At 34.6% G+C, this 15,260-nt stretch overlaps 1 protein-coding gene across 1 annotated transcript in view; it reads left to right on the top strand.

Annotated features, from left to right (window-relative positions):
• Positions 1-287: 287 nt before the first annotated feature.
• Positions 288-15,260, top strand: part of VTA1 (vesicle trafficking 1) — a 57,559-nt gene continuing 42,586 nt past the window's right edge. Inside the window, exon 1 of the mRNA XM_006915362.2 lies at positions 288-447. Coding sequence (XP_006915424.1) covers positions 336-447 — 112 coding nt within the window. The 5' untranslated portion in view covers positions 288-335. The remainder of the gene's footprint in view (positions 448-15,260) is intronic.

The following is a 15,260-nucleotide window of genomic DNA, read 5'->3' as shown; positions in this document are numbered from 1 at the left end:
TTTTTCCCAATCTACAAATATTATTTTCTTTTTGTTTTTTCCTTTCTAGCCCTTCTTTTGCCACAAAAGGCGAGGGTAGGCGACCAACAACGTAAAAGTAAAGCAAAACGAAAACTCTCCTTCCTATCGGCAGAGAGCGCTGGTGTCGCTCAGCCTTTTTTCCAGGAGTCAAGCACAGTGTGGTTGCTCCAGCTGGGAATCCGTAGTTGACTTGCTGTCGCTGAGCAACGGGAGAGTGGGCGGGACATGACATGCGCGTTCGTGCGCGTGACCTCCCGGCGGAAGCGGAAGTGTCGGTGGCGCACGACTAGGAAGTGGTGAGTCTCGGAGTAGTGATGGCTGCGCTTGCCCCGCTGCCTCCGCTCCCCCCACAGTTTAAGAGCATTCAGCATCATCTGAGGACGGCTCAGGAGCATGACAAACGAGACCCTGTTGTGGCCTATTACTGTGAGTCTTTCCGAGTCGCCGCGCCCCCGCCTTGCGCTCCGGGGTTCACATACCGCCCTTTGGTTCTTGGGGCAGGCCTCGCCCTGCCTGGGGTTAGACCTGAGAACAGGGTGGAGCCCCGCTCTCCTAAGGGATCCCCACCTTCTCTCTGCCCCCTCGCAGGTTCCAGAAAGCCAAAACTCCAACAGCACCATGGTGTCCACCGCCGCTCCTGTTTTGAGCTTAAATGTTCCTAAACTGACTACTTGGGCTCATGAATTCTGAAACACACTGCACTAAGATTTTGTGTGTGTGTGTGTGTGTGTGTGTGTACATACGTACACACAAGAGCCTCTTGTCTCCACCAGAGAATCCTGAAAGTAACCTAAGTAGTTGAGTGATTGATTTTGGAGTTAAAGCGAAGGTGAGTGTCCGGAAGACAGCAGTGATATGGACAAAAGAAATAGAGACTAATCGAAAAACATAGTCTTATGAAGCTTAATTGTGACAAATGCAAGCCTATTCAAATCTTCTTAAATGGTTAAATGTAGAGTATCTTTTACAAAGCAATACAAGCATTTGAATTTGACCATTCTCGTCTAGTCTACATGCAAATCACTTTCTTCCACCAGTGAGAATTTTTAGTCTTTAATTAAATAATACCTAGCTTGAGACATTGGTAGTAGTACTCTCACCTTGATTGATTGTGAAACAGATAATCTACAGTTGATGGAAAACAGGGATTAAATTTGTTAAAGCTTTTTTCCTTTACAGTGAAGTGTAGTTACAGTAGTGTTATGTCAGCTGTATTTTATATTCCATACTCTGACTTTACTGCATGTAAATAAATAGACAACTATAAATCTCTGAAAAGGATTTTTAGAGTTAAGTTCAATATAATGTATCCTCTGTCGTGAATGTTATAAAGTTATCTAAAATTTGGTCCACCGTCATCTCTGCCATACTCCAGGTGTACTTATTTTCATTTCTTATATGTGCATGGCCCTTCCAAACCTTTGTGTTCTTCACTTTCTTGGAATGTCTACCTTTTTTTTAACACTTGGCAAATTCCTCATGATTTAATATCTAATTCAGATGTCGCCTCTTCTGTAGTCAGTAAGTCGATTAGTAAGTCGATTACTCTCTAGGTTTTATCTTATTTTGTTCAAACCTTACAGCATTATTTCTGTTATACTTGTTCTTCAAATTCCTCAAGCAGGGACCATTAATCATTCCTTCAGCATGTATTTATTGTCTCCCTATATAAAGCATTTGCCCGGCACAGTTCCTGCATTCATGGAGTTTACATACAATGGAGTAGGGAGATTAAATAGTAAAATGAGTGTCTTATATAGAATATTAGAAAATTATGGAGAAAAATAAAGCAAGGAAAGAGACTAGGAAGTACCAGGAGCAGGGTGGTAGGGAGTGGGGAGGGGATTTTACTTTCACAGTGGTCTGGGAACCACTTCACTGAGTTCACATTTGAGTAGACTTGAAATAGTTGAATAGTAGGCTTTGCTTCATCTGAGAAAGAGTATTCTCGGTTCTCCAGAACTAATAATATGCACAAAAGTCCTGAGGCAGAGGCTGCTTGAGGGAGGATCAAGGAAGCCATTGTAACTGGAGTGGTTAGAGCAAAAAGATAAATGATGTGATAGGGACAAAGAGGTAATCTATTGTAACAATGAGACAGGAACCCTCCTTTCTGTCTAAAGCTAATCCTATTCATGGGCTCTGTATTGTATACCTTTGTGACTACCCAGTGACCCTTTATTTTCCTGGATCATTATCCTCTCTCTCGCCATTTTTAAATTTGACGCAATTTCCTTTATTTAAAAAAATTTAAAAAATAATAATAAAAGAAGCTCTCACTATGACATTCCCCAAAGTTGCTGTCCTGTCTGGCTAACCTCAAAGATAAGCTTGTAATAGTTGTCTGTAGTTGTCTTTACATCATTATCTCATAGAACCTTTTCAGCTCATTGCTGTCTGGTTTTCATGCTGATTATTTGAATGAAGTTGCTCTCAGCAGGGTCTTGAACAAACATTTTTATTGCTAAAATCAGGTGGCACTTAAAAATATTTTTGTTACGAAACATGCATATTAAAGAACATATATCATGTGTGTATACAGTTTAGGAAATAATAAAGTGAACCCTAATGTACCCACCACGTTTGATGTTATTAGACATTTTAAGTTTTGTTAATCTGGTGGGGGTGAAATAGTGTCTCTTTGGAGCGAAATTTGCAATTCACTGCATCTTAATGAGGTTGAGCATCTTTTCATATGTTAATTAACCATTTGTGATTCCCTTTCTAAACACCTATATTGCTTTGAACCATTTTTTTGTTTCATCATTTGTTTCTTGATACTAATCTAGATACTAATCCTTTGTTATATGTATTGCAAATGTCTTCTCCAAATTTGAGTTTTCACTCTATGAAGTCCTTTGATGTTTAAAAGTTCTTAATTTAAAAATATGGCCAATTTTTTTGGAGCTTTAACAACCTCCTTCTTATGATTTTAATTCTTATTTTCCAAGCCTTGATTTCCTTTTGTGTATAAAGTACCTTGTTTGGGACTTTGGCGTATTATTTCTATTATCTCTATTCTCTACTAAAACTTCTATTAGATAATGTGTTGCACTTTTCTGCTTTATTTCTTTGTCTCGGTGCTTTCATAGTTTGCATCCTTTGTCTTTTCTGAGCGTCATTCAGTGTAATTTCTTTAGGTTTGTTCACCTCCATATGTGCGTCCTTTTGTATAACGTATTTATTGAGTTTCTACTTTCATTTTTTATTTCTAGATGTTCTGGATTTTAGTTTTCAAATTGGCCTAGCCATTTCTGATAGTCTCTTTTTACTTATATTTTTAAAAACACTCAATTCTTTAAATGCTTTTAAATATTTATATTTGCTGTCTGGTAATTCTTGTAGCTGCTAGATTTGTGGGTCTGATTCTTCTATTTAACAGAAGACTGCTCATGGTGACTTCTTTCCTTGTAATTTGTACTCTAGACATACTAAACCAGCGCTCTTCTAACTGTGGTATGCAGGTCGTTTTACAGGAGTCATTTTTCCAATTCTCAGCTTCCATGTTTCTTTCCTGACAAGGCTCCTTTGGTCAGGGTAGCAAAGTAGTATGCTGCTTCTCTTTTCCCACGTTATGGATTTGCCCTTCTAGTTTAAAGAAGAAAGACATACTCCTGTCCATCATGAGTATTTTTACGGTGTGTTGCCCTGGGAAAGAAGGCAGAAAACCTCCAGTATATCCAGAAAAAAAGGGAAAATTTACATTACTGGCGTTAATGAAGCCTCCGTTAATTAAGGTATTAAGTAGAGTTTCTTGTCTTTCCCTGTGAAGGAAAATCAATCAGAGCAAAGAATAAGCCTTCATTCAAAATGCTGGACATGAGGAAGGGTGTCAAGAGAACATTATAATTTGGGGAAAGAGGGTAGTATGTCTTATTGTGGGGGGAGGGAGGGGGAGTCACCTCCAATGTCTCCTTTTAGGAATAATTGGTCAGGAATGAATCTTAGAAGATGGAGGAATTGTTCTTAGAGATTAGCAGCCATTGTTTGATCATTTTGGATTTTACCCAGAGAGATGAGGAAGGGGACAGCTTGTGACCAAGGTCATGTGCAAGAGGATTTGGGAAAGATTAGTTGTAGGGACAAAGACATGGAAGGACCACAATGGAAAAATCTCTGTTCAGTCTCTTACATTTAAACATATATCTGTTCGGTGTAATGCCTCATGTTAAAAACTGGCCTTTGTTGCAGTGTGCTGAATTCCCAGAATGGTAAGTTTTCATGAAGTGACTTTACCTTATCATCTCTCTTCCTTATTGAAGAATGTCATTCTGAGATAAGAGCAAAACAGAAATGCTGAAGGGGGGCAGTACCTGGTTATATCCAAGTGATAAACTCAGGTAAGGGTCTGTGGCTTATCAAAGTTTTAGAATTAGAGTTGAGATGAGATGAGGCATTTGGGGAATGGGTTAACATATTAACTCGAATGGGAAAATTGAGTTATATTTCCTGAAAAAGTAAGCCTCTAAACAGGTTTTTCCATTTATGTGATATGGTAGACGTTCTCCTTAAACTAAATGAGCTTAATCTTCATCTCTGAGATCTTATGTTTTTTCAGAAATACATTTAAAACAAGCGATAAGATAAAAACATTTTTATTGATTGCTGATTTCTTTCTTTCTTTCTTTCTTTTTTTTTTGCCAGATGTTGAAACTAACAGTATTTCAGTTTTCCCAATCCTGTCTCACTGTCTTAGGATAAACAAGAAGCCGGTGGTTGAAAAAAAAAATGATGAAACTTTGTAAGATCTTTTTTGTGTGCTTCACAGGAAATGAGAAAATGAGTAAATGAGTAACTCTACTGATAGGCTGTTTTAAAAGAAATTTTGAGACAGACCTAATTGAATTGTCAGCTGAGAGATTATTAAAAATATTACTTGATCATAGGTGATCATATGGTTTTTCGACTATAACCCAGAAAGAATTTAAATAATTCAGTGATTTGGCTGTGACAACTTTCATTCTCATCTGCTGTTTTATGTGAATGAATTTTCTCCTACGTTACATTCATAAAAATGAAGGTTGAAACAGAACCAGTACTCTGTTAAGGTTCATTATGACAATGAATCATATTTATAGATATACAATTTAACTCATTGTAAGATGCATTTTTAATGTTCTTTTATGTTTAATGATTATCAAACTATAATATTTATGTTGTTTTGATCAATTATGTATTATAATAATTACAAAAACTCAATTCCAGAAGAAAAATTTTAACACTTAATAGCTTATCTCACAGGAAATTTTTATAAATTTAATTTTTATTTTTTGTACATTTTTTTGCAGAGAAGTGTGATTATCAAGTTAGGAATTTTGAGTATACAAATATAATCTTTATAATGAAATTCTGTAGGAGAAATAAATAGAAATTGGGTTAAAATAACATATAACAGTATTATTTTGGCTATTGTGTTTTAAAATAGATTGTGATAGATACCAAATTGCTGTATTTTATAGTTGAAATAATATAATTTTTGGATGTCAATATTTGATATAGTACAGAATTCAATAGAGTTTTTTGTACCTATTTAAACATCTAATGAAAAGTGGTAGAGGTTAACTTTAAAATGTATGAAGGGATACATTTCTCTGATCTTAGAGCAAACAAAAATTTTCTAAATTCTTAGAGCAAGAAAGATATTTTGTAAGGAAAATGATTTCAAGATTTTGCTAAAGGGCTTGCAGATTCATAAAAGCTCCATATTCTCTTACTTCGAGACTTTATGTATGTCTCTCTCAACCTGGAATCCCCTGGCTTCCTCTTAACCTGACTGACTTAACTGTTGCCGATTTAGCACAATTTTTACTTTTTGCAGGTTGCTTTTCATGACCGCATAAGGATGGATTAGAAATTGTTCCAGTTCATCTTGGTCGCATTGTGTTTTAAGCACTGATTTACCTTTCACTATCTGGCATATCATTGATATTCATAAATACCTAATGAATACCATCTCTCTAAATATTATTAATATTCCACTAGCTCTGTAAGCTCTGAGAGCAAGAAGTATGGCTTATATTAATGATCTTTGAATCTCTAACTCCCAGTACAATACTTATGACATGAATATTTATAAATTTATCTGTTGATTAAATAAATGAACTATACAGTAATTCAGTGCTTGTTAATGTTCTCTAGCTACAGTAAAGAAATGTAATGGAAAGAATTCCAACACTATATTTTATAACTTGTTAACCTTGCTATATTTATAATGGGTTTTAGAATAAGTAATAGATATGTCATAGGATTTACTCATTGTGTCTTCAGTGTTATCTGATTTCTAAAAATGATTATCTTTGGCCTTAATGGGAATACTTTAGTGTTCTACAATTTTTTTAAATTGTTACCTTAATATTCCTATATTTCTGTGCTGTTTGGTCTTTTTTCTTTTCAATTAGGAATGAATGTTGAAATACTATATATCAAATTACTTTTTTACTATCTATGCAAGTGCTAATATACTTATTGTTTACTTCTTTGAACTTATTAATGTAATAAATAGTAACAAAATAGTAAATTTTCTCCTATTTGAAACATCTCTTCATTTCTAGGAAGAATCTCATTAGGGTTTTTTTTAATTAATTAATTTTTTTTTATGGTTACATTGGTTAACAAAATCCAATTCAGCTGTATACTTCAGCTGTATACTTTCAGCTGTATACTTTAACAGTAAGGCATATATGTATTCGCACTGTGTGTTCATCTCCCGTAGTTAGAATTCTTTCTGTCACCACATATTTGACCCCCTTTAAGGTTGTTTTTTTTTTAAATCAAAACCTTTTATTTTGAGAAAATTGTAGAGCCACTTAAAATTGTAAGAAATACAGAAAGGTCCTGTGTGCCCTTTATGCAGTGTCTGCCTATGATAATACTTGCAAAACTGTAGCATAATGTCACAATCAGAATATTGACATTGATGCAGTCAGATCTCTCCAGTTTTACATGTATTCGTGTGTGTGTGTGTATTTAGTTCTAAATAGTTTTATCAGGTGTAGGGTTTTGTATCACCATAGTCCAAGTAAAGGACAGTTCCCTAAGAAGAAAACCTCTTTACTCTTACAGCTACACCTACCTCTCCACACCCCCATCCCTGTACCTTAGCAGCCACTAACCTATTCTCCATTTCTAAACTTTTATCATTTTAAAAATGTTATATAAATGAAATCATACATTATGTAACCTTTTGTAATTGACTTTTTTTACTCAGTGTAATTGCCTGGAAACTCATCTAGGTAATTGCATGTGTCAGTAGTTTGTTTTTTTAATGCTTTGTGGTATTTCATGGTATGTGTATACTACAGTTTAACAACTCAGCCATTGAAGGACATTTGGTTATGCTGTGGTCTGAAAGTCTGTGTTGCCTCCCAGAATTCGTGTTGAAATCCTAACCCCCAAATTGATGGTATTAGTAGTGGGGCTTTTGGGAGGTAATTAGGTCATGAGGGTAGAGCTGTCATGAATGGGATTAGTATACTTATAAAAGAGATACCTCCTTCCACCTTTTGAGGACACAAGAAGTCTGCAGCCAGGAAGAGAGCCTTCATCTGGCCAGCCATGCTAGCACTGACTGCCAGCTTCTAGAACTGTGAGCAATAAATTTCTGTTGTTCGTAAGTTACCTGGTTTGTGGTATTCTGTTACAACAGCTGTTTCCAGTTTGTGACTATTATGAATAAAGTTGACAAACATTCACTTATAGTTTTTTTATAAGTTATCGTTTCTCTAGGATAAATGCCCAAGAGTACAATTGCTGGGTCATGTGGCAATTTCATGTTTAGTTTTATAAGAAACTGGCAAAATGTTTTCTAGACTGGTTGTACCATTGGTCATTCCCACCAGCAACATATGCATTGAATGATGAGTGATACAGTTTCTTTATATCCTGCTGATATGTGGTGTGTCACTATTTTTTTTAGCCATTATGATAGGAATGGTGATGTCATGGTTTTAATTTTTATTTCCCAGATGGCTACTGAAGTTGACATCTTTTCTTGTGCTTATTTACTATCTGTATATCACCCTCAGTGAAAGGTCTCTTTATGTTTTAGCCCCCCTCCTTTTTTTCCTTTTATACCAGGTTAAGAGTTCTCAATATATTGTAATTGCTAGTCCTTGGTCAGTTATGTTTTGCAGATATTTTCTTCCAGTCTGTAGCTTGTGTTTTTGGCTTCATTACAGAGTTTCACAGACAAAAAACTTCTTAAATTTAGTGGTACCCAGTTTATCAGTTTATTTCCTTTTTTTTTGCATCATGCTTTTGGTATCATCTAGATATTTTATCGTTTGTTTTTCTTAATGTCCTAGTCTATTGTATTTTCTCTGTGTTCCCTTCCCTCTTCAAGAATGGTCCTAAGTAAAATTAGGTCTTTTTTTTTTTTTTTTTAAGTGTTATCGTCAGATTTTTGGTTACAATGTTATGCTAGTTTCCTAAATATTGTTGAAGAGATTGCTTCTTTTTTCCTGTATCTGACTTGGTTAAAAGCAGATTAAAAAAAAAAAAGTCATTGATAAAGTAGACCTTTGTGGAGGTTTTTTGGGAAGTTCTTTTTTATATTTATCAATTTCTTTCATTTCAAAGAAATTTTGGCTTGAGCCAATGTTGATATATTTAGAGTTTTCTAGAATTTCTTCACTTCTGTTACATTTTCAAATTTAATAGCTGAATCAACTTTTGTAGTTTTAATCAAACTGAATTTCATTCTGTTTCTAGAACCTTCCTTATTTTCTCTTGTCTCCAAGTCTTCTAACATTCTGTTTACTTTGCCTTGACACTTCTCTTTCCCACCACCACCACTCCATTTTTATCCTTAAGGTACTAGCTTGATCTTACTTTTTCTGGGAGGCCTTTTCCTAATCCCCCTGGTTTTAAAGTACTTCTTTATGTCCTCATTGTGCCTCATATGGCTTTACCTTAATTGCTTTTCATTTATCTGTTTCTCTTCTAGACTGTCTACTTAAGAAGGCTCGCACCCTCCTAGGTGCTCTTTGTTCATTTATTGTGCCAGGTAGTGCTAGGCCACTAGATATATTTGCACAAATAAAGAATAGATGCTCTAAAAAATGTTTGTTAAATTAACCTGAATTTTAAGGCAACGGTGGTCCCTACAGGGAACTATGGTCATAGAGTTGTCACTAAATTAAGAGGCCCCTGACAACATTCACATAACTCTTGGCATTTCTAACAATGCTTTCCTTCAGGGTGTCTGATCATCCTGGTCCTTATGTTAGTGAATGAAGGAACAAGGACCTGAATGACGGATGTTAGATGAGAACTGGTTCTATGGGAAATTCTTGATGGTAGGTAATAATTAGAAAACCAGTTACAGAGTGAGGGAGGGGAAAGAGACTAGTTAAATTGATGAATGAAAGAGAGGCAAAAAGTCAATGCAGTAATCTGGGAGAGTCCTAATAAATGGAGGGTGGAAATGGAGGACAGGCTCGAGGTTACTAATGACATGGCTCTGAGCTCCATGTCTCTCTTTCTGTTCTTTTTTTTCTTTAATGAAGCCAGAAAATATTTGAGTCCCTACTAAACGCGGACACTATACGGTAAATATTTTTATTCTGTTGGGGTTGGCGTCATACATAAAGTTAAACCCAGAAAAATCCCTTTAAATTTGCTTGATTAAGGAAACATAGAGTTTCAAGTCTGATTTGTTAAAGTTTCCTCTAGGGGGTGACATTGCACAATTAATAGACTTTCTATGACCCTGTATAAATGTTCTTTGAGAGTCATTCATTTATATGCTCATAGAAAAATTAAAATAACGGTTCAAGAACTTGTAAATATGTATAGTTATTTCAGTTTTTTGCATAGCAAGTGTAACAATTTAGTTTAAAGACTAAATAATATTGAATTTATTTGTTGATGGTGGTAAGCCACAGTAATATTAGGATTAATAATCAGTTGCCTATTTTTGTTGTCGTTAATCACACAGAAATTGGATTTTCTAAAGCCTGACAAGCCAATAAAAATAAGCACATTTTTTTTCTTTTTTTAATTTTTGCTGATTTCTTAATCTGTAGGATTAATTGGAGCCCATAGTCCTCTTGTCTGAGTACTTGTTTTTTATAGGCTGGTTCAATATACTCTAGCAATGTCAGGTTAATAATAAAAACCCAGAAAGTTGCACTACTGATTTATCCATTAGCATCCATTCATTTATCTTGTATTTTTTTTTTTTACAAACATACATGAAAACATGAATTTTATTTGTAAAATAGTCATTTTGATAGTTCTTTTTTAAGTAAATCATTTCATTTTTAGCCTTCCTGAAGGGACAGGGTCAGTGGACTCCAGTAACTTGTCTTTAACTGTCACTGTCTTTTCTTTTGGCACCCATGTAAGGTTAAGCATCTTTGGTAAGGTTCATTTTTTATGACAGTTGTGTTTGATTGTTCAGAGTGAAAGTTTACGTACTCTTGAGCAGCACTGGATTACATATAACAAGTTTCAGTGCTTGATAAATTCCTGCTTTCATTCAGTTCATCATTTTCCTGTGGCTTATCAAGTTTTTAATTTTTTAAATGTTTTTTAACCTTAGTTAATTATTTCTCTTTGGAAGCACTTTGGATTCCATTGTATCTCCATTAGATACATTGAGATTATACATTAAATACAGTGAGATTATTAGATATTCTTATTTATTTCATTTTTTCTGGTGGTTGCTCTAGTGTTTAGAGACTTATCACAGTCTACTGTCATATGCCACCTTACATATAAAGTAAGAACTTTCTTTTCTCCTCTCCTGTCTTTATTTATAGTTGTCATACATTTTACTTATACATATGCCATAAACCCTAGCATAATTTTTATTTTTCAACTTTATTTTTTGAAGAAATGTATGAAATGAGAAAATAAAAATTTTAAATATTTTTTCACATAAGTACCATTTTTAGCATTCTTCTTCGCTTTGTGTGGATCTAAGTTTTAAATCTGGTTGTTACCTTCCTTCAGTTTGAAAAACTATCATTTCTTATGAGGCTTGCCAACAATGAATTTTTTTCAGCTTCTGTTGAAATTTTTTTCATTTGTATTTTTGAAATATATTTTTGCTAGGTAACGATTTAATTTGTCAATTTCTTTTTTTCTTTTTTTTTTTATTTCAGCCTTTTTTTTTTTTTGGTCATGTCTTCCCACCTTTTGGGGGGGACCCAATTACACCTGTGTTAGAACACTCGATACTTTCCCTCACCTCATTGAGACTCTAGTTTTGTTTTTGTTTGTTTTCAGTACTTTTTCTCCTTGCTTTATTTTGAGTAGTTTCTATTGCTGCATTCTGACATTCACTAATCTTTTCTTACTACTATTAATCTTATCCAATAAATTTTTTATTTTAGATATTTTTTATTTCTAGCAGTTCCATTTATGTTCCTTTGTATACATTCTGTTTCATTTTATTTATGATTTCCTTTAAATACTTTATAATGGTTTCCTACTATTTTAATGTCAAACGTTGTGTTATTTTGTCATTGTTTGATCTTATTGAGCTACTGATTTATTTTTCTTCTGGTTATAGGTTACATTCTCCTGCCTATTGCCATCTTTAGTAATTTTGGACTCTGCAGGATACTCAGTTTTTAAGTTCTTAACTATCTAGACTTTATGGTCTTACTTTGAAGGGATTTGATCTGTCCAAAAATTAAGTTATTTGCCTTTCAATTTTATTCCTTTTGCCTTATTATTTTGTTTGATGTTAGCTTTTGGGGGGCAGGTCTGAAGTAGCCTTTTCTCTAGGGACAGGTAAAACCTACTACTAAAGCATATATCTTTTGTTGTCTTACTGAATATCTTGGGTAAGCACCTGGCATTCTCCACACTCTGGTTGAAGGCATCCCAGTCTTGTGTGTGTTTGGGGAGCAATTCAGCTCGCAGCTCTTGCCCATTCTTTTCTGTCCTGTGGAGTTTTCCCTTTCGCATGCACATGGTGGTATTTGCCTGAGCCTCAAAGTTTCCCCTATACAGATTTGTGGGTTCCTTTCTGCTTAGCTCCCTCTTCTTCAGAACTCTGCCCCTGAACTCCAGTGTTTTCTCAGCTAGAGAACTGTGCTCTGCTTAGGATGTCCTCCTGCTTCTTAGCTGGAATGCGTGGCCAGGCAGAATGCCTGCCTGACCATTAGTGTCACCTCATTTGTTTCCTTACTCCAGGTGTCATGGTTTTCTACTGTTTGTATTGTCTGAAAATGGGTTTTCTATATTTTGTCTTAATTTTTTTGTTGTTGTTTATGTTGGGGTGGTAAATACAGTTACTTCATCATGGCCAGAATTAAAATCTGTAGTCTTATTTTAATAACCAAATCGTTACTTAGTGTTTGCTATATACCAGCATAATCTTTTAATAGGAATTCAGTAGTAACTTTTTTTAAAGCTGCTACTTTATGTACACTATGAAATAAAGAGCGCCAAAAATATTTGTTTTGTGAAGGAATGAGTGAAGTAAACATCTTTTATTAGTAGACATTCATTGATACTTTTTAAAAATTCTTTGATTCAAAAGTCCTTTCACACAAAAATCATAACAGACATTTGCAATATACTTACAGAGTAATATGTTTAGTTGTATTCATTGGAATAAAATTTGTCTTTAAATATCAAGAAATCATATATCATAATGATTTCTGTTTGAATGCCACATTTAATTTAATCTGTGAGTATCACTCTTCACAATTGCTTTTAATATATCTTTTTTGTGTATGTGTATCATACATTCCATATTTTTATATTTCTCATGTATAAACAAGGGTGGAACTTTAAATTACACATTCCTTCAGGATTAGTAAATGTTTGTCTCCGAAATGCCTCACATTAAATTAAAATTGAGTTGGGAAGTATTTAATCCTTTTGCAAATATATCTTGTTACTCATCTTAAATTAATATGTATCCATAAAAATAAACACATTTCCTTGATGAAATAAATGTTTTATAGATTATTTTAACTACATATTTATTGTTTCAGTGGGTAATTTCCATGTTAAACATTAATTTTTCATCATACTACTGCTACAGTGAGTTACTTGTTTTGAACAGAGTTCTATATGAAAGTGATCCTGTGTTCCTTCCCATATGGCAGCAGTCCCCAACCTTTTTGGCACCAGGGAGCAGTGCTCCTATGAGAATCTAATGCCTGATGATCTGAGGTGGAACTGAGGCGGTGATGCTAGCACTGGGGAGTGGCTGCAAATACGGATGAAGCTTCACTGGCTAGCCTGCCACTCAGCTCTTGCTGTGCAGCCCAGTTCCTTACAGGCCATGGAGCAGTGCCGGTCTACCACCCAGGGCTTGCAGACCCCTGCCCTATGACACAGAGATCTCTATTTTCATAAGTAGGTTTAAGTTCTTTTCACTTTTACTAATATTAGAGAATGCATCTTGTGATATATTTTCTGTACTTAAGAATTGTAAACCATATAAGATACTCAAAAATGTCAAAGCCAGGACAATTTTTATCCTAAATCTTTCCACTTCCAAGATGGTCCAGTTCTTCAATTGACCGTGTTACTGTACAACAATGTTCTTATAATTGCAAAGACTAAATATGCATATAAACCAATAAAAAATGCACATAGGCAAAATCAGTAAACTACATTGTTATTACCCTGTATTTTAAGAATCAGCTATCTGTTTTGAGGTTAACTTTTAAAGTTGATATTGGTTTATATTTTTGTTATGAGGGAGGATGGGTTATGAGGGTGATAGTAAAGTGGGAATAATTTGATTTTTGCTTCAAAGGAGTTAGATGGATAGATAGGTAGGTAGGTGGATGGATCAGTAGTTTCAATTTTTATTGTAAGCAGTAGTAGTAGTTAAGAACCACAAATTAGAAAGGGAATATTGTACTTTTTACATAAAAATAAATCACTGTTGCGTGGTAACAAGGAAATACTGGATTAATTTCCTGCACATCTGCTTAATGGTTAATTTCTGATGGCTGCCACTAAAGCCAAGGTGAATCTAGGAATCAACCTCATTTTGTCATTATCTAGGGCCTAGATTCTAGGCTATTACCTATGCTGGATAGCCATTTATCCCCAAACTTGGTCTACCAAGTAGCTAACTACACTTCATGGATGGTAGGAGTCATATAGTGTTTACTACTATGGTTAGAAAGTAAGAAGAAAGACCTCCTAGAAAATGAAACTGTCAGTACTGTATTTCATGTGCGTATAGTACTCATGTTACCATGTTTTATCATGTTAGCCAGTATTATATATAGGTAGTGAATAATTAATGTCTATTAAATTTTCTTTATGTTTGAGTTGAAATTATTGTTTAAATGAGATCGAAGTTGTTTGAAATAGTTATAAGAAATTGGGAAGGCAAGTATTAAGCTTATTTGAGGTTGATAATTATATTTATAACGATGCTAATATGCCAGTAGTCTATGCTATTTGTATGTAGGTATAGAGAAAGAAGATAGTTGGGTTTATATTATGAGTGTGCTTTTGCCATACGAATGTAAAAAAAAATGCAGGGGTAGAAGGAGATAGGGCAAGAAAGTTCTAGAAAAATATAGTGTAAAATCAAAGCTGATTGCAAAGGGACGTTAAAGGAGAGAAGACTAGTTGTACTGAAGTAGGAAGACACCAGTGAACTGGGAGCCTATTGCAATAGGTGTAGTTGAATGTTTTTGTAAAAAGAGAAATTGTGTTTAGAGTGGGTGCTCAATATACTGATTTTGGAACTACCACAGTTTGTGATTAATTGTGATATGACTGTTGTGAGGGAGAGTACATACAATTATTGGAGGTCAAGGTTTATAAGAATTGAGAACATGGCACTGTATGCATTAGAATTAGATTTCTTCTCTAATCACAGAAAATCCAAAATAACAATAACTAAATAAAATACAGTTTACTTTCTCATTTAAAAGAAAGTTTGATGTTGGCATTACCCAGAGCCAGTATGTGAATTCCATGAAGTCATTAGGGACTTGGATTTTTTCCAACTTCAAATCTATAAGCCAGAACATGATCGCAGTTTCCAAGGCTGTTTGTGTCCAAGATGCTCACTAGAATTTTGGTCATCTCGGCTTTATTCTAGTGGAGAAGAGAAAAGGAAAAGGGTCAGATTATTTCCCTGGTGTCATTCCTCTTTTTAAGGTGATTTTTCCATATTCTCTCCCAACAAGTTCTGGTCTCATGATGTTACTCTTTAGTTACATGGCCATAGTTTGCTTTGAAGAAGACCAAGAAATGTACTTTTTTGGCTAGGTACACTACAACTCCCTAATAATATAGGG

The sequence above is a fragment of the Pteropus alecto genome, unplaced genomic scaffold (assembly GCF_000325575.1).
Source record: "Pteropus alecto unplaced genomic scaffold, ASM32557v1 scaffold185, whole genome shotgun sequence".
NCBI lineage: Eukaryota > Metazoa > Chordata > Mammalia > Chiroptera > Pteropodidae > Pteropus > Pteropus alecto.
This window is presented reverse-complemented; position numbering and strand designations above follow the sequence as displayed.